Source organism: Salvelinus sp. IW2-2015, linkage group LG4q.1:29 (genome assembly GCF_002910315.2).
Source record: "Salvelinus sp. IW2-2015 linkage group LG4q.1:29, ASM291031v2, whole genome shotgun sequence".
Taxonomy (NCBI): Eukaryota; Metazoa; Chordata; class Actinopteri; order Salmoniformes; family Salmonidae; genus Salvelinus; species Salvelinus sp. IW2-2015.
In genome coordinates this window covers 58990742-59011349 of record NC_036842.1, presented here as the reverse complement: position 1 = coordinate 59011349, position 20608 = coordinate 58990742, and the positions used below count along the sequence as shown (strand labels likewise).

General features: G+C 42.3%; 2 protein-coding genes across 3 annotated transcripts in view; one reads left to right on the top strand and one right to left on the bottom strand.

The window, feature by feature from the left end:
- LOC111962245 (transmembrane protein 117) overlaps window positions 1-20608 on the top strand; it is a 78908-nt gene that overhangs the window by 10544 nt on the left and 47756 nt on the right. For both annotated transcript variants that reach the window (XM_023985186.3, XM_023985187.3), the window contains exon 3: window positions 15725-15857. In XM_023985186.3, the coding sequence (XP_023840954.1) occupies window positions 15725-15857 (133 nt within the window). The remainder of the gene's footprint in view (window positions 1-15724; window positions 15858-20608) is intronic.
- Window positions 6820-7857, bottom strand: LOC139027580 (P2Y purinoceptor 1-like). Its single transcript, XM_070443055.1, has one exon. The coding sequence runs from the start codon at window positions 7855-7857 to the stop codon at window positions 6820-6822; it is 1038 nt and encodes a 345-aa protein (XP_070299156.1).

Here is a 20608-nt window from a genome sequence, read left to right as displayed (position 1 = left end):
AATTTAGGATTTTTTTTAAATCCAAGTTAACGTCAATGACTTGGTGTGAGTGGTGCCTATGGTTGTTCTGTTGTTAAAGCAAAGCGCCCTCGCCTTTTGAAACACTGCTCCTCCTGCTTGATCCTGATCCTTGGCTGTAGCTGTAGTCTCAGGGATGCCACCTGGTTCCTGTCACATGTTGTTACAGTGGTGCATTATAGGTAAGATTGTTCTGTGTGTGGTGCTACTGGTGGCCAAGTGTCAGTTTGCTTGAGCATGTGGATTTAAGTGTGTGTGTGTGTGTGTGTGTGTGCACGCGCCTCTGTGAAATATAATGTATATAACCCTATGCCGCCTCATTGTATCCTCTGTTTAATATACAGAAACAGTTCAGTTCAGACCCCGATCTATTAGTTTCCCTCAGAGGCTGGCCTTTCACACTAAATACCAGAGGATTGTACCAGTGCCAGGACTGAACAATGCCCTTATGATTTTAATGTGGTTTACAGCAGTGCATTTCAGACATGGACCAGCAGACTGCAGCTGTGTTGAGACTGATGGGTTGTAAATGTAATATTGATGTGTGTAGCAGAGCATTGAGGCAGAGGGGAATGTGCCACTATCTGAGACAGTAGCTCTTTCTACATAGGCATGTTGTTGTTTTAGAGCGAATTGTTTTTTTGCTGTTTGATTCATTTTGACATTCTCAACCACGTTATCTTTCTCAGAATATTTAATGTCCAAGATCAATTGTAAACAGTGAAGATGTTCATCCACACTACAACATAAGTAACCCCCCCCCTTTCACCAAATGTTGATCTTTACATAACAACATTAGTACTGTATTCTGACAATGAAAAGCATTTTTCATAAAGTAAACTCATTCGAAACATCCATTTGCTTTGAACGAAAGATTAAAACGGTCCAGGTGTGTGTGTGTGTGTGTGTGAGAGTGAGAGAGAGCGAGAGAGGAGGCAAACAAATGAAATGGGCAAAGGAAATTGCTTGGTTACTTAGGATGATTGAAGTCTCTTATCCTTGCCATAAATGACTGGGGAAATGATTTAACAAGCCTCTCTGACAGTAGCTTAGCTCGGCCAGCCAGCCGTCTCTGAAGCAGCCTCAGCCAGGCGCTGGAAGTGCTGCCTTCCATCTCTCAGTGGAGGGAGGGATAGAGAGAGGGAGGAAGGAGGGAGAGAGAGATGGAAGGGGGGAGAACGGGAAGGTGAGAGAGAGGAGGGCGAGTTGCCACATCTGTCCGCCTGTGTCTGATTTATTGGGAAGACTTGTAGTTACCGTGGGCTGTAGCTCTGGGGACCCTGGCGCTGTTGTCATGGTAATTCCCGTGGCGAGTGTAACACAGCTGGCGGTGTGATGGATGACGGGGCTGCAGTGTGAACTCAGATATCCAGGCGGAGTGAAGCAGGGCTCTCTCTCTCCTATCCAGCCCATTTGGGATTGTGTTAAAGGGAAGTTATCTGTTTTATGGTCCCTAAGGAGGGCAGTAATGGTTGTTCTGGATGTGTTTGAGTGGACAAACAACCACTTGATGGTGCAATACCACAAAACAGGACACACAGTTATAGACCCAACAGTAAGTAAATTAATTGGGTTGTTTATATAATATGTGGGATGGAAAAGGAGAAGCTGTGGTAGGTTGGCTATCTGAAGGCTGTATGTCGGCTATAGATTGATTAAATTAAGTCCTGATATCTTTATTAATCTAAGGTTGTTTTTTTCAAAGCTCAATATTTGATCTCATGCCTGGGTTGATTCCATGTCCAGCTCGGTGCCCTGTCACTGGCAGCTAAATATTTGATCAGTTGGTGTTTTTATTCCTCTGGAACACTGTGACAATAACAGTCTGTGACTGTAGTAGCCTACAGTGCTTTCAGAAAGTATTCACACCTCTTGACTTTTTCCATATTTTGTTGTGTTACAGCCTGAATTTAAAATGGATTAAATATAGATTTCTGTCACTGGCCTACCCACAATACCACATAATGTAAAATGAATTGGGCTCCCGAGTGGCGCAGCACTGCATCTCAGTGTTAGATGCTTCACTACAGACCCTGGTTCGATTCCAGGCTGTATCATAACCGGCCGGGATTGGGAGTCCCGGGTTAGGGCGGTGCACAATTGGCCCAGGGTCATCCGGGTTAGGGGATGGTTTGGCCGGGGTAGGCCGCCATTGTAAACAAGAATTTGTTCTGACTGACTTGCCTAGTTAATGGTTAAATAAAAGTATTCAACTCCTTTTATGGCAAGCCACAATAAGTTCAGGAGTAACAAGTCACATAATAAGTTGCATGTGTGCAATAATAGTGTTTGCTAGTGTTTACTGTGATTTTTGAATGACCACCTCATCTTGTACCCTACACATACAGTGGAAAGAAAAAGTATGTGAACCCTTGGATTTAATAACTGGTTGACCCTCCTTTGGCAGCAATAACCTCAACCAAATGTTTTCTGTAGTTGGGCATCAGACCTGCACAACGGTCAGGAGGAATTTTATACCATTCCTCTTTACAAAACTGTTTCAGTTCAGCAATATTCTTGGGATGTCTGGTGTGAACTGTTCTCTTGAGATCATGCCACAGCATCTCAATCGGTTGAGGTCAGCACTCTGATTGGACCACTCCAGAAGGCATATTTTCTTCTGTTGTTGATTTACTTCTGTGTTTTGGGTCGTTGTCCTGTTGCATCACCCAACTTCTGTTGAGCTTCAATTGGCGGACAGATAGCCTTACATTCTACTGCAAAATGTCTTGATAAGTTATGGAATTCATTTTTCTGTCGCTGATAGCAAGCTGTCCAGGCCCTGAAGCAGTAAAGCAGCCACAAACCACGATGCTCCCTCCACCATACTTTACAGTTGGGATGAGGTTTTGATGTTGGTGTGCGGTGCCTTTTTTTCTCCACACATAGTGTTGTTTGTTCCTTCCAAACAACTCAACTGTAATTTCATCTGTTCACAGAATATTTTGCCAGTAGCGCTGTGGAAAATCCAGGTGCACTTTTGCGAACTTCAGACGTGCAGCAATGTTATTTTTGGACAGCAGTGGCTTCTTCCGTGGTGTCCTTCCATGAACACCAATCTTGTTTAGTGTTTTACGTATCGTAGATTCTTCAACAGAGATGTTAGCATGTTCCAGAGATTTCTGTAAGTCTTTAGCTGACACTCTATGATTCTTCTTAACCTCATTGAGCATTCTGTGCTGTGCTCTTGCAGTCATCTTTGCAGGACGGCCACTCCTAGGGAGAGTAGCAACAGTACTGAACTTTCTCCATTTATAGACAATTTGCCTTACCGTGGACTGATGAACATCAAGGCTTTCAGAGATAGTTTTGTAACCGTTTCCTGCTTTATGCAAGTCAACAATTCTTAATCTTTGGTCTTCTGAGATCTCTTTTGTTCGAGGCATGGTTCACATCATGCAATGCTTCTTGTGAATAGCAAACTCATAATTTTGTGAGTGTTTTTATAGGGCAAGGCAGCTCTAATCAACATCTCCAATCTCGTTTCATTGATTGAACTCCAGGTTAGCTGACTCCTGACTCCAATTAGCTTAGTCATTAGCCTAGGGGTTCACATACTTTTTCCAGCCTACACTGTGAATGTTTAAATGATGAACTCAATATAGACAAGAGAAATACAATAATTTGTATGTTATTGGTTTAAGCACACTATGTTTGTCTATTGTTGTGACTTAGATGATGATCAGATCAAATTTGATGACCAAATTATGCAGAAATCCAGGTAATTCCAAAGGGTTCACATAGTTGTTCAGTGGCAAGAAAAAGTATCTGTAAGGTCCCTCAGTCGAGCAGTGCATTTCAATTACAGATTCAACCACAAAGATCAGGGAGGTTTTCCAATGCCTCGCAAAGAATGGCACCTATTGGTAGTTGGGTAAAAAAACAAACAGACATTGAAAATACCTTTTAAGCATGGTGAATACACCCAATCACTACAAAGATACAGGCGCCCTTCCTAACTCAGTTGCCGGTGAGGACAGAACCTGCTTAGGGATTTCACCATGAGGCCAATGACTTTTAACAGTTACCGAGTTGAAGGGCTATGATAGGAGAAAACTGAGGATGGATCAACAACATTGTAGTTACTCCACAATATTAACCTTTTTGACAGATTATAAATAAGGAAGCCTCTACAGATTACAAATATTCCAAAACAAGCATCCTATTTGCAACAAAGCACTGAAGTAATATTGGAAGAAATGTGGCAAAGTAARGCATTTTTTGTCCTCAATAAAAAGTGTTCTGTTTGGGGCAAATCCAATACAACAACAATAGTGCATTCGGAAAGGATTCAGACCCCTTGACCTTTTCCACATTTTGTTACGTTACAGCCTTATTCTAAAATGGATTACGTTGTATTTATTCCCCTCATCAATCTTAACACAATAACCCATAATGACAAAGCAAAAACAGGTTTCTATAAAAAATGAAATCACATTTACATAAGTATTCAGAACCTTTACTCAGAACTTTGAAGCATCTTTGGCAGCGATTACAGCCTTGAGTCTTCTTGGGTATGACGCTACAAGCTTGCCACACCTGTATTTGGGAAGTTTCTCCCATTCTTCTCTGCAGATCCTCTCAAYCTCTGTCAGGTTGGATGGAGAGCCTCGCTGCACAGCTATTTTCAGGACACTCCAGAGATGTTAGATCGGGTTCAAGTCCGGGCTCTGTTGGGCCACTCAGGGGCATTCAGAGACTTGTTCCAAAGCCACTCATGCGTTGTCTTGTCTTTGTGCTTAGGGTTGTCGTCCCATTGGGAACTGAACCTTCGCCCCAGTCTGAGGTCCTGAGCGCTCTGAAGCAGGTTTTCATCAATGAGCTCTCTGTACTTTGCTCTGTTCATCTTTCCCTCGATCCTGACTAGTTTCCCAGTCCCTGCCGCTGAAAAACATCCACACAGAAGATGCTGCCACCCCCATGATTCACCGTAGGGATGGTGGCAGGTTTCATCCAGGCGTGACGCTTGGCGTTCAGGCCAAAGAGTTCAATCTTGGTTTCATCAGACCAGAGAGTCATTTAGGTGCCTTTTGGCAAACTCCAAGTGGGCTATCATGTGCATTTTACTGAGGATTGGCTTCCGTCTGGTCATTCTACCATAAAGGCCTGATTGGTGAAGTCCTGCAGAGATGGTTGTCCTTCTGGAAGGTTCTCCCATCTCAACAGAGGAACTCTGGAGCTCTGTCAGTGACCATCAGGTTCTTGGTCACCTCCTCGACCAAGGCCCTTCTCCCCCGATTTCTCAGTTTGGCCAGGCTGCCAGCTCTAGGAAGAGCCTTGGTGGTTCCAAACTTCTTCCATTTAAGAATGATGGAGGCCACTGTGTTCCTGGGGACCTTCAATGCTACAGAAATGTTTTGGTACCCTTCCCCAGATCTGTGCCTCGACATAATCCTGTCTCGGAGCGCTACGGAAAATTCCTTCGACCTCATGGCTTGGTTTTTGCTCTGACAACTGTGGGATCTTATATAGACAGGTGTGTGCCTTTCCAAATCATGTCCAATCAATTGAATTTACCACAGGTGGACTCCAATCAAGTTGTAGAAACATTTCAAGGATGATCAATGGAAACAGGATGCACCTGAGCTCAATTTTGAGTCTCATAGAAAAGGGTCTGAATACTTATGTAAATAAAGTGTTTCCATTTTTTATTTTAATAAATGTGAAAACATTTCTAAACTTGTTTTCACTTTGTCATTATGGGGTATTGTGTGTATATTGAGTAAAAAATAATATTTAATCATTTTTAGAATCAGGCTGTAATGTAAGAAAATGTGGAAAATTGAAAGGGTCTGAACACTTTCTGAAAGTACTGTAATCACTCTCCATATTTCCAAACATAATGGTGGCTGCATCATGTTATGGGAATGCTTGTAATCGTTAAGGACTGGGGAGTTTTTCAGGATAAAAAAGAAAAGGAATGGAGCTAAGTACTGCCAAAATCCTAGTGAAAAACCTGGGTTAGTCTGCTTTCCACCAGACTGTGAGATTAATTCATCTTTCATTAGGACAATAACCTAAACACAAGACCAAATCTACATTGGAGCTGCTTACCAAGAAGACAGTGAATGTTCCTGAGTGGCCAAGTTACAGTTTTGACGTAAATCTGCTTGAAAATCTATGGCAAGACCTGAAAATGGTTGTCTAGCAATGATCAACAACCAATTTGACAGAGCTTGAAGAATTTTGAAAAGAATCATGGGCAATTGTTGCATAATCCAGGTGGGGAAAGCTCTTTGAGATTTATCCAGAAAGACTCACAGCTGTGATCGCTGCCAAAGGTGATTCTAACATGGATTGACTCAGGGGGTTGAATACTTATCTAATCAAGATATATTCGTTTTATTTTTCAATTTTTGTTCCACTTTGATATTACAGAGTATCTTGTGTAGCTCGTTGACAAAAGATGGCAATTAAATCCATTTTAATCCCACTGTGGGAATGTGGAAAAAGTCAAGGGATGTGAATGCTTTCTGAAGGCACTGTGTTCTGTGTCAGTGCATCTCTGATGTCAGAGGATATTGAGTTCCCCAACTGCAACATTTCCTCATTACCGTTTCTGTTTTATCTTGAACATGTTCAATCCGGGCAAAGGCCCCATTTTCAGCCCTTTTTTCTTGCTCTTTAGATGAACACAGACACTTGGTTGGTATATCTGTTGTGAGAGGCAATCTCTCAGAGACATGTCAATGTGTATTTTTAGATCAAATAAAACAAACTAACAAGGATTTTTTTTTAGATTTAATGAATTAATTTAATTTAATAAGGATAACTAACTATGGTAGGAGACTCTATTCTTCGTCAGCCCTCCACCGCTACCCTCCTGCTACGCCTACAGCACAGTCCCCTATATTGGCCCCTCCTGAGGGCCTGCAGTCTCTTCTGGAACCTGTCACTAGCCAGGATGTACAGCACTGGGTCCAGGCAGCTGCTCACACTACACATGGCCTCAAAGAACTCATAGGAGGCATAGAGGACGTGCACGTTGGCCGGAGTCACCTGGTCGTTGATCCTCATAAACACTAGGGTCATCATCATGACGTGGTAGGGCATGAAGGACACCACAAACACCAGCAGAGCGGCGGTGATGAGCATCAGGGGCTTCCCCACCCACTGACCCCCACCACCTCTCCTCTTCCCCCGAGGGAGGCCCCGTAAAACCTTCACCGTCATCCCGTAGAAGGCCAGCATGACACTGAACGGCAAGGTGAAGCCCACCAGAGTCTTGATGATGGAGATGGTTTTGACAAAGACGAACGGACCCTGGATGTGGTCCATGCACACGGTCACGTTCCCCGGTCTCTGGAAGGCGAAGGTCACAAAGAGGTCGGGGATGCAGCCCAGGAAGAGGAAGATCCAGACGCAGACGCAGCAGAGCTTGGCTTTGCAAGCGTCCCACCACCTGAGGGAGCTGATGGGGTGCACGGTGCCGGCGTAGCGGTCGAAGCTGATCAGAGTGAGGAAGAAGATACTCCCGTAGATGTTGATGTTGAAGAAGATCTTCCTGAGCTGGCAGAAGATCTGGATGTCCCTGAGGAAGGGCTTCTGGAGGCTGAAGTAGATGGTGAAGGGCAGGGTGAGGGTCCAGGCTGAGTCACACAGGGCCAGGTTGAGTAGGAACACGTTGCTGGTGGACAGACTGCTGGTCCTCCTGAAGCAGGTATAGTTTAGCACCGCTGCCACATTACCCAGGATGCCCAGGGGCAGGGCAAAGGTGAAGAGGACCAGGATGACGTAGCAGTACCACTGGCCATTCTCAAACCGACTGCAGAACGCCTCCGACTGGTTCAGGGGCAGGAATTGCACTGTGTGGGCTGAGGAAAGACCATGGATGGCCATTTGAAAAGACATGTTGTGGGATGGGGTATTTTACAAGATCACTTAATACAGTATAAAGACATGTTGTGGGATGGGGTATTTTACAAGATCACTTAATACAGTATAAAAACAAAATATGTTAAGTAGTATAAAGGGTGGTCTTTCATGCCATATATAATTACTTTGCATTTCAATTGATCCACATCAAGGTTATTCTAGCCAAGGTTCAGCAAGGATATACCATTATCATAAATAGATTAATGTAGATTCGCCTGCCTGTCTGTCTCTAAACCCTCTCAGCCCCGTCCACCCCCTCAGTCCTGTGCCCAGTCACCAGGAAGTGACAGCCTGGCTGTTGTACTGTATGTGCTGGGAATAATTAACCCTGGATTCCACTCCAATATGGAAACACATTGTTTGCCTTCAATCAGAGACTGGCTATTGAAGGGTAGTGTCACCAATTCGGTGCCTTTTTAGAAGTTTAACTTGGTCCAAAAAAACTTTTGATTTCACCTAATTTGAACATTATTTTGTAAAGAGCACATGTTCAACTTCATAAACACGTTTTTCCCATCTCGAGAGGTTAATAAAAAAAATTACTATAGTAATTGCCTATTGAGTGCCAAATAAAGTAACGGTTGACCATAACAGGGTTGACGATTTAATCTTGAATCAGCCATGAAACCCCTTTTGACAGGGGGAATTGAAGCTTGTTGTGTGGGAGTATCAATTGAATGTAAGCTTCACAAAAAAAGTGCAATTGTGAAAACATTTCTAGCCTGACTATCTYTTGGTAACTGAGTTGACATGTTATGCTCAACCCACTCAGTTTTCTACTCCAAAACATCAGAAAATGGCCGAAAAGAGTAGAACCAGCTCACCTGRTTTTACACTATGATTTGACTATTAGATGTTCAATGTTTCTTTTGGTAGAAAAAAGGAATCGTTTCACCATCTTAAAAAGAGAGTTCAGTTCATGTAACAGGGATGACTTTAAAATGAGGAACAGACGTAAATGAATCATTAATCACATTAAATAAATAATAATCTTCRTGAAMGAATTTGTCAAAGCAACAAAATAACTTTGGCTTTACAATGCTAATGAAAACTTCGAAAAAATGTTGAGCTTAATTAAGTGGATTAAATTCCTCCTTGAAGTCACAGAGGATGCACAGAGGGATTTTTTGCACTTTAGCAAGTTTTTATTCATACATTTTTTGAATTGATTGAGTTCCCCATGTGGTGTATATTAAAGGGCACTTCATGTTATATATTAATGTAACGCTTTTAAAATTAAATAGTGGTGCACAATTTCTACTTAAAATATCAGAAGGCACTCTTTTTGTGGAATGACCCTTATGTTGACCACGCAAGCAGAAGGTGACAATTACTTTGATCACATTTCAACAGACAGCCAGAAGAGTTTTCTATTTTCAGAGTTGCGAAGACAAGTTCTGATCTTCACGTGGCATACCCTAAAGATTTTCACTATTGTGAGGTTTTTAAGTCATTTTTGTGTGGACATTTAACATTTTTATGGGGTCTTTCACACAAACCAAAAACTTTCCAAACATACTGAAAAACATTTGATAGAAAATTAAGATCATACCCATTCAAAAGACCACATTATACCATAAATACTGTTTTGGTGGCCACAAACTAGTCATATTGGGAAAAAAATACAGCGTGAATGTATCCTTACATGTATTCATCATTATGTATCTGAATCATAAAGTGAGTGTGAAATAATGAGAGTTCTTACCCTGTTTAATAAGCAGAGAGTTATTGATGATTGGTATCATGATGACAGGAGAGACAGTGCTTGGGTCTCAGGTCTCATTCAGTCAGTCAGTCAGAACACCTCCACCAGCTGTGTCCTTTTCATCAGTCTGGGGCTGTGACTCCCACTGTGTGTGTGTTTGATTGATTGCCTGCTCCAGTTTGTCAAGGTGTGTTTGTATTTTAGCTGTCTGGCACCAACGTGCCTGCTTGTTAACCGACCGGATTGGAGTGTTTTTTTTTTCTTCTCTCGCATCTTTTCAAATCCTGTTTTGGTGCCAGGACCTTTGTTTAATGTGAAATTATAATTTATTATTCCASTGGTTTGCTAGATTTAAACAGTGGAAACCACCGTGGTCATGCGCATATCACACTTAATGATTTCCACATCACATTTAGATGGTGGTCAGTATGAATCCTGTATAATTGAAGGAGCTGTTTTTTTCTCCAATTCAGCATCAGTTCTGTCAGTTCTGTGGTACTATCACTATATCACCACTAGATGGAGACAACCACACATATTTGAATTTTGATAGGTGACCAACAACTGGAGAAATGGAAGTGTGTGCATGCCTGTGTGCATGTTTGTGTGTCCAGCCTAGCTGAACGGTGTAGAAGTGGCTCATGAATCACTCGTTATCGGGCCTCTCTAAGGTGGGGAGGTGTGGTGACTCAAGTTGGGCTGCTGAATAATCTTGAATCACCCCTAGTTAAATCCTACACTGATTGGCTCCGAGAAGGGAGCTCACCACCGTGCTAGCTGGCTGCGCTGGCAACTTTAAGAGTCAGATCTGCCGGTACACACGCTGCAGAGCTGGGGCTCATTGACACTACAGGCAATTAAGTTCATCCGTGCAAACCAATTCAATTATGGAGCTGTGATGAACCTCGAAATACCACAAACCACACTAGCTAGGCACCTGCACATCGATGCATCTACCAATTCACAACTGTTTGAATGGGGTTAAACACAATTTGGTTACAGGGAATGTAGCCAATTTAATCTCTTTGTTCTGTATGTAAATGGTATTCCACCTCTTCTTTGTACTATGTTATACAGTACATGGTGCTTTATGTAGTGGAGACCTCAATTTGTCTGCTGTATCAAAGGCTGTATAWGAATGCATTGCAGTATGAAAACCCAGGGCAACGCCTGAAGAGACAGAAGTGTCATTCATTATGGTCGTAAAACAGCATTCGGGGACTCCACCTCTCTGAGGCAGTTGCAGCGGCTTTGGTTTTATGGGGAGAAGGAGGTGAGCGAGCTGAGATTGAACAGCATGTAATGCGTTCAGAGAGAGGGAGCATGGCCTTGTGGTAATGGGGAAATAAATGGAGCAGTGGTGTCCTGTCTCGAACTTCTGAGTATTGACACAACAAAACACTACCCCCAGGGGCTGTATCTCTAAAAGAGCCTGACTGACTGGGGGAGACCAAAACAAAGAGTTGTGCCTGGGAGCATGGTGCTGCTGTGCTGGTATCGGCACTGGCTGAGGTTTCTGAGGGGGAACTAGAAGGAGAGAAAGCCTGCTGCTTGTGTTAGCAACAGTACGGCCTCCCTGTGGGGAAAGAGGACTTGGGGTCAGGGCCAATGACACGGGACAGACTGGCATTGTACTGTATGAGCACCGAGCAGCAGGAGGGAGATAGAAAATGCTGTTATACACACTAGCTACAGTTTGATTATACATATCCAATGGATTATAATTTTCTGTTTTGCAGTGACATTGGTTTAAGCCACTACTTGCAAAATGTGTATGATTAGTGTTGTGTTGTCATATGGATTAAGTTGTTTGGTTGGCATTTATTCCTATTATTGCCACAAATAACATTTCATCTGATGTAGATGGCTGTCAAAATGATACAAACTATGCACTTAGTTGATCATTTTTGTGGGCAACGCAGTCCATCCTTGCATTAGCTAAACCGATCGATTCATTCAAATCCAAAAGAACAGTGGTGTAATGGAATTTCATAAACTGTATAGAGGATCTCTGGCACCAGAGGCCTGCTGTGATTATGTATTCAGGGCAGAAGGTGGACTATCTGAATCAATCTCATGCTCTAGCAGAGAGATCTTTCCTAGTAATTTGATTCCCAACCAGAAGAATGGAAAAACACCACAGGTCATAAATGTCTGCATAATCAATCTAATCATGCTGAACTGTCCTCGTGGAACACAAGCCAGGCAGCATCAGAGGCTTGGAACACAACAGGGTCTCAGTCAGATTGCTGAAAAGAGTTTGTGGAAAACATGATGTGGTCTGTGATGTACCAAAGAGCACCGACCAGTGATATCCTCTGACTTTATGTACTGAACAGGTACCATTTTAGAACACTCAGTTCATTTGGCAAGGCTTAGTTCGTCAGCAAAATAAATTGCAGTGAAAATCTGTTTGAAAGGAGGACATAGCGCTTCAGAATGGTCTTTAATCAACTATTGAATTTGAAACGGGGGAATTACTATCAGAATCCAAATGAATCAATCAAAGATTAAAAATGTCAATCCCTCAGCCATAGTCATAACAGGCAGTATCTGCACTGCTCTGTTCAGAATCACTAGAAGCAGCAGATAAGGAGATCCAATTGTATTATCCATGGAACTCTGGCCCAGGCAATGCATTCCGTCATTAGATAAAACCATTGGCAGAAACTTTAACAGAACGCTCAAGTCATTTCAATCTGAACTCACTAGATGGAAAAATATCCCAGTTACTTTTAACCTGAAGAATATCTATTGTCAAAATGGATATTGCCACGGCTGAATTTCTGTAAGTCAATTCTTCCAATGGCTCCCCCTTCTGGCTATTGAGATAAAATTCCTAGTGCGATTTTAAAATGTACAGTTGAAGTCGGAAGTTTACATACACTTAGGTTGGAGTCATTACTCGTTTTTCAACCACTCCACAAATTTCTTGTTAACAAACTATAGTTTTGGCAAGACAGTTAGGACATCTACTTTGTGCATGACACAAGTAATTTTTCCAACAATTGTTTACAGACAGATTATTTCACTTATAATTCACTGTATCACAATTCCAGTGGGGCAGAAGTTTACATACACTAAGTTGACTGTGCCTTTATACAGCTTGGAAAATTCAGAAAATGATGTCATGGCTTTAGAAGCTTCTGATAGGCTAATTGACATCATTGAGTCAATTGAGGTGTACCTGTGAATGTATTTCAGGGCTACCTTCAAACTCTGTGCCTCTTTGCTTGACATCATGGGAAAATCAAAAAAATCAGCCAAGACCTCAGAAAAAGAATTGTAGACCTCCAAACAAGACTGGTTCATCCTTGGGAGCAATTTCCAAAACGCCTGAATGTACCACGTTCATCTGTACAAACAATAGTATGCAAGTATAAACACCATGGGACCACGCACGCGCTCATACCGCTCAGGAAGGAGATGCGTTCTGTCTTCGAGAGATGAACGTACTTTGGTGCGAAAAGTGCAAATCAATCCTAGAACAACAGCAAGGACCTTGTGAAGATGCTGGAGGAAACGGGTACAAAAGTATCTATATCCACAGTAAAACTAGTCCTATATCGACATAACCTGAAAGGCCGCTCAGCAAGGAGAAGCACTGCCCCAAAACCGCCATAAAAAGCCAGACTATTGTTTGCAACTGCACATGGGGACAAAGATCGTACTTTTTGGAGAAATGTCCTCTGGTTTGATGAAACAAAAATAGAACTGTTTGGCATAATGACCATTGTTATGTTTGGAGGAAAAAGAGGGAGGCTTGCAAGCCAATGAACACCATTCCAACCGTGAAGCCACAGGGGTGGCAGCATCATGTTGTGGGGGTGCTTTGCTGCAGGAGGGACGGGTGACTTCACAAAATAGATGACATTATGAGGAAGGAACATTATGTAAATATTGAAGCAACATCTCAAGACATCAGTCAGGAAATTAAATCTTTGTCGCAAATGGGTTTTCCAAATGGACAATGACCCCAAGCATACTTCCAAAGTTGTGGCAAAATGACTTAAGGACAGCAAAGTCAAGGTATTGGAGTGGCCATCACAAAGCCCCTGACCTCAATCCCATAGAAAATGTGTGGGCAGAACTGAAAAAGCGTGTGGCGAGCAAGGAGGCCTACAAACCTGACTCGGTTACACCAGCTCTGTCAGGAGGAATGGCCAAAATTCACCCCAACTTATTGTGGAAGCTTGTGGAAGGCTACCAAAATGTTTGACCCAAGTTAAAACAATTTAAAGGCAATGCTATCAAATACTAATTGAGTATATGTAAACTTCTGACCCACTGGGAATGTGATGAAGAAATAAAAGCTGAAATAAAATAATTCCTCTCTACTATTATTCTGACATTTCACATTCTTAAAATAAAGTGGTGATCCTAACTGACCTAAGACAGGGAATTTTTACTCGATTAAAATGTCAGGAATTGTGAAAACTGAGTATAAATGTATTTGGCTAAGGGTGTATGTAACCTCCGACTTCAACTGTATATGGCAGGGTAAACGATCCCAGATAAAAAGAATAAGTATACAAGAGGGAAAGACGAAAGAGGACTCTGTACAAAACTTTAAATTGTATTTCCAGGCTTTAGTGTTTCACCCCATCCTAATTGGTTTAGACATGACTCTTCTGGCTGAGTATTGAGCAAAATATTGTGTGTGCTATTGCCCTGGAAGAGTGGTCTTCACTGGTATATCCGTAAACTATGTAAACTACTCTTTGATCCTATTATTGCTCACAATCTCTATTTGGCGCAAAGTTGAAAAACAATGTAACTGGGAATCAAAATGGCATGCATATGCCACAATATTCACAATAATGCCTTGAGGCCTTTTGCATCCCTCCAATGGTCAAATGCGGAATCCGTACCCTTATCGATAACATGGACATAATGGTTTTAGAACATTCCAAGATTTGAAAAGATACATACACATTACCAGGCAAACAATTTGTTATATTTACAATTTAGGTCAGCTATGCTGGCCTATGGAGTCCCTTGGAACCCAAATACAGAAACATCCAATGATGGGATGTATAAATAAATTATCTGGGCTCCCAAGGCATGATCTCTATAATATATAAACAACTTTGGAAAGCTCACATTCTGAGCTAACCATTAAAAAGTATGGCCCACAGAGTGTAACTAAATATGACCTTGGTATCCTGGGTCACAGACTGTATTTAATACAAAAAAAGTTTTAAGATGAAATTGGCCAACTGTTCACGTGTCCCCTAAATCAGGTAGGCACAGGGAGTTCAGGTAGGCACAGGGTCCAGGGTAGTCACAGGGAGCACTGGCAGTTAAACTTCGGAAAAGTTACAAAATTCATTTGGGAAGTGCAAGAATTTAAATATCAATGCTTTCCATCTATTATGTTACTAAATGTTATGACAAGTCCCTTGAATCTCAGAAAATATGACTGCTGACAGGCAGCACTCCTGCGAAAAATATTTGGTCTCTAAGATGGCAACCATCTCACTCTCTACCATTTAACCAGTGAATACAGTTATTATCGACAGTGAGAATGAAGGGTGCTCGCAAGGAACAATGAGGCCTGGACAAATATACTTGAACTCTGTAAAGAAAAATCTTAGCTAAAGCTCTACACATGCAAACCAGTTATATATTATTTAGACATTTGTTACATTCTTCGCTTTCAGGCCACGAGGAAGGGTGGTGGGGGGGGGGGGGGCGGGGTTGCTATCTTTATATGGATTTATTATTTTTTGGGTGAAACCTGTAACTAGAAAAAAAGATAGAATGACAACTAAATAAAAAGTTGCTCACAAAAAGAATGGTTTAATCATCATCACAATACTTAGAGGGTGAGTTTTAACAGATGGTTTCTAACAGAAGGTTATTGATGTGTATGAACATAGCCCATACTTTCATCATATGTCCTGGTTCAGAGTTGCATATAAAACGGTATCCTATTCCCAATTCCCTATATATGTGCACTTCTTTTGACCAGGGCCATGGCAAAAAGTACCCTGGTCAAAAGAGTTGCACTATATAGGGAAAGGGTGCCATTTGGACACAACACCACTGACTGACTGAGGGAATAGACTGCCCTGTGAATGGAGCCTGCACTGAACAGGTGTCTTTTCCTCATGCCTCATATAGGTCGTTATCTGCGTCTGAAAATGTTCCGTGAGGATCACGGCCTCTGGATGACCATGTTCTTCAGCACCATCCTCTTCCTCTTCATCTTCTCACACATCTACAACCTGATCCTCCTGATGGCAGGAAGCATGGGGTAAGCCACTCAATGTCTCATCCTTCTCTCACTGCTTTCATTTGTTAGACCCTCTCTCTCTCTTCGAGTTAACCGTGTGATAGATCCAAACGTCTCACCTGAGCGGAGACTCAGTCTCAGTCCGATCAATCACGTGAGACTTTGAGTCGGGGTTGGAGGAGATGGAGTGAAGGGAGGGCACTGAAAGCTCACCTTCAGCACCACCATAACACTTCAATGATGATCAGGTCGGCCATCTTGGTTTATTGATTACATCAGTCAAGATGGCTTCCTTTTACCTTCTACTCCACTGGTTTACCTACACTTAGTGGGTAACCAGCTGCAGAGCTATGTCAGTCACACACATCAAGCCAGTGACAGGAATCCATTTGAGCATTTTGATGTGGCAGTCCGTCTGAGATAGAAAATGTATCCTTTTATCCAGCCAGCTGCGAGGTCGGAGGGCTTATGATTTACCATGTGTTTGTTTGGTTGTATAACATTCACATGGCACAAGACTGTTGCTAACACAAGCTGTTGCTAACACAAGCTGTTGCTAACACAAATGTTGCTAACACAAGCTGTTTGCTACACAAGCTGTTCTAAAACAAGGTATTGCTAAAACAAGCTAACACAAGCTATTGCTAAAACAAGCTATTGCTAAAACAAGCTAACATAAGCTATTGCTAACACAAGCTGTGATTTGAAGTAGCCTGGGCCATAATAAGATCGGTCATATAACACATTTCAATAAGCAACAAAAACACTCCGCCATCCATAAGGTTGGACAAGCCGGTTAATATTGCCAGCGGTAAGGTGTTGTTGTTCTATACAGGGGAGGGGGATATGCTTGTATAATCAGGCTATCAGTCACACTGGCCAGAGCTGTGACAGTGACATCCATCATGTCTGCTCTTTCTGGTTGATTGATAAAGGGAAACACAAAGACTCATGGCTGAGCAGAGCAGCAAGTCCGATGATACGATAAAAAAAAGTTACATTTACAGTCTCTCTGAGTGTGTCTGTCACAAAGATGATTTCTCTTTACCACTCTCCTATTTCATGCTTTCACATGTCCGATATAGTGCCTGTACTGCCTTGAGCAGTGGCAGAAGTGTGTGTCTGTGCATGTCTATGAGAGGGCTGGGCGATATTCCGTTTTTTTTTTAATAGTATGCTGGTATTGGTTTGTTTTATGTTTCTGAATAATACAAGTTCTCAATATGTTTTATAAGTAGTGCATGGGCCTTGAATGGCAACAAATGAATGAATTCTATGTGATTTTAATGGGCTTTCTCCATTCTGATGGTTTTAAAACTAACAGTGAACTAGTGAAATTTGTTGAACTTTTAATTTAATTTAGCACTGTATCAAAATATTGTTATAGACTGTATTGTAAAAATCCAGTATACACTGAGTGTACAAAACATTAAGAACATAATATTGAGTTGCATGACCCTGGTCAGTCTGTGTCATGGAGAGCAGGTGTTCATAATCATTTGTACACTCAGTGTATATCACCTAGCCTTAGTCTATTGGATGTGTGTTCTAATAGCTGCTGTCTTGAGACCTTTACCGTATTTTGGTGACCATCTTTCTGTTGGAGTCTGAGAGCATGTCATCCTACTACACCATGGGAATAATCACGTAGTCCTCACTGTGAGTGAGCACTAAGCACTAAAAGAACAGGGATACGGTGCAGACATAACGAGTTAGGCACTTTCAATTGGTCATGTCAACTAGACATAACAATGAATAGTCCTTCAGACATTTCAAAGTGCCTCTGAAATGAGAGTTCCAATGACATTACCTAGCCATTTCAGGCTGTAAGCGTCTAATTAGAAAGATAGATGGTGCTGTTGTAAAGCAAGTGAACGCATCCAGCCATCAGCCCGCCAAGAGGCAGTAGGAGCCATCAGCCCGCCAAGAGGCAGTAGGAGCCATCAGCCCGCCAAGAGGCAGTAGGAGCCATCAGCCCTGGATGCTGTTCTAAACACGCTTAATATACTACAAACTAGCTAATTGTTAAATTAAACAAAGACGGCTAACATTAAGCTTATATTGCTAACAGCACAAAGAGCTGTGTGATGTGGAACTAAAGTATTTGGATCAGTAGAATAGCCGATGAGAAGGCACATAAATAAGAGCGAAATCAGTCAATATAACACTTATCAATAAGCACAAAACACTCCCCAAATCCCAATAAGGTAATAAGAGACAAAAAGCGCAGAAAAAAAAAAAGAATAATAAAAAAAAAAAAAAAAATTATTAATGCACAGAGCATCATGGGGTGCTCTTCAACTAACTGTTCTATTATTATACACAGGGTGGTGGGGAAGAATATGCTTGTATAAATCATGGCTATATATGTACCAGACTGGCCCCAGAGCCTCTGGTGACAGTCGATCCATCATGGTCTGCCTCTAGGCGTATTTATCTGTCTGGGATTGATAAGTAATCGATAGAGCAAACACACTCGTAAAGGTAAATCTCATGGCTGAGCAGAGCAGCAAGTCCGATGATACGATAAAAAAGTTACATTTACAGTCTCTCTGAGTGTGTCTGTCACAAAGATGATTTCTCTTTACCACTCTCCTATTTCATGCTTTCACATGTCGATATAGTGCCTGTACTGCCTTGAGCAGTGGCAGAAGTGTGTGTCTGTGCATGTCTATGAGAGGGCTGGGCGATATTCCGTTTTTTTTAATAGTATGCTGGTATTGGTTTGTTTTATGTTTCTGAATAATACAAGTTCTCAATATGTTTTATAAGTAGTGCATGTGGCCTTGAATGGCAACAAATGAATGAATTCTATGTGATTTAATGGGCTTCTCCATTCTGATGGTTTTACTAACAGTGAACTAGTGAAATTTGTTGAACTTTTAATTTAATTTAGCACTGTATCAAATATTGTTATAGACTGTATTGTAAAAATCCAGTATACACTGAGTGTACAAAACATTAAGAACATAATATTGAGTTGCATACCCTGGTCAGTCTGGTCATGGAGAGCAGGTGTTCATAATCATTTGTACACTCAGTGTATATCACCTAGCCTTAGTCTATTGGATGTGTGTTCTAATAGCTGCTGTCTTGAGACCTTTACCGTATTTTGGTGACCATCTTTCTGTTGGAGTCTGAGAGCATGTCATCCTACTACACCATGGGAATAATCACTTCTACTGTATGATGTGAGCACTAAGCACTAAAAGAACAGGGATACGGTGCAGACATAACGAGGTTAGGCACTTTCAATTGGTCATGTCAACTAGACTAACAATGAATAGTCCTTCAGACATTTCAAAGTGCCTCTGAAATGAGAGTTCCAATGACATTACCTAGCCATTTCAGGCTGTAAGCGTCTAATTAGAAAGATAGATGGTGCTGTTGTAAAGCAAGTGAACGCATCCAGCCATCAGCCCGCCAAGAGGCAGTAGGAGCCATCAGCCCGCCAAGAGGCAGTAGGAGCCATCAGCCCGCAAGAGGCAGTAGGAGCATCAGCCCGCCAAGAGGCAGTAGGAGCCATCAGCCCGCAAGAGGCAGTAGGGCCATCAGCCGCCCAAGAGGCAGTAGGAGCCATCAGCCCGCCAAGAGGCAGTAGAAGCCAGCAGCCCGCTAAGAGGGCCAGCCCTCTACTCCTCTACTTTTTCTCCTGATGTTCTGTTCCCTGCTCTCCTCTGTGTCTTCTGAGCCAGGGCTCTGCCAGAGACATTAGTGTTTACATCTCTGTTGAAGACGGACCTGTAAGAGCAGTGTTTTCACACTCTGCCAGGCAGGACCGGGATGCACCTCAGATGAGATGAGCTTGAGGCTCTGAATGGAGCCAATGCAGCAATTATCCGAGAGGGGAGGGAAGGAGAAAAGAGGGAGGAAGGATGGTGCAGAAAACTTAAGTCTTTTGATCCGTGTCCAAATTTTTCTGCATCCCATCTTTCCCGTTCCTTCACTCAATATGAGGTTGTTGTAATTTACTGAGGCAAAGCATAAAGAGAGAGTACTATAACATCCCTCTGTGGTGTTTAGGATAGGAAGCCTCTGGGTGGGCATGAATGCTATTTTCCTTTTTCTTTTTGTTCAGAGAGGACAAGGCACGTTATTGCCAAGACTCTGTAAAGGCTATCTGCTGGCATTGGTCTACCTCAGAATAATTATGTCTTTGAGAAAACACACCATGATGCCTTGCGCTCTGCAGCCAACCGCGATGGAGCGCTGCGGGAGACGTTGCTCTGCTGGTCTGCCCCCACATACACATATTGTTCCCATCTCACACCCATCTGAAGAAGTCCGTGTGTGTGGTGGGGGGAGGTGTGGTTGTCTCCTGCTATCTCTCTGACCTGTCACTGTGTGCTGTCCCTGACCCCAAGCTCATTGAGATACTTTCATTTCTTGGACCTTTCAACTGCACTGAGCTTGATCCAACGGCAGGAATATATTCACTAGAAATGACCTATTATTACTTATTCAAATCGAGTCATAAAAAAGATGCTAAATGATGAGAGCGACATGTCTTTACCTCAATGTTAAATGTGTCCATCAGGATTTAGAGCTGTCCAGACTAGGGATTAACATGGGTAACCAGGACCAGGATTTAGAGCTGTTCAGACTAGGGATTAATATGGGTAACCAGGATCAGGATTTAGAGCTGTCCAGACTAGGGATTAACATGGGTAACCAGGACCAGGATTTAGAGCTGTTCAGACTAGCGATTAACATGGGTAACCAGGACCAGGATTTAGAGCTGTTCAGACTAGGGATTAACAGGGTACAGGACA

Coding starts and splice junctions, on each gene's coding strand:
- LOC139027580 (XM_070443055.1), bottom strand. CDS start 7,857: ATGGCCATCCATGGTCTTTCCTCAGCCCACACAGTGCAATTCCTGCCC.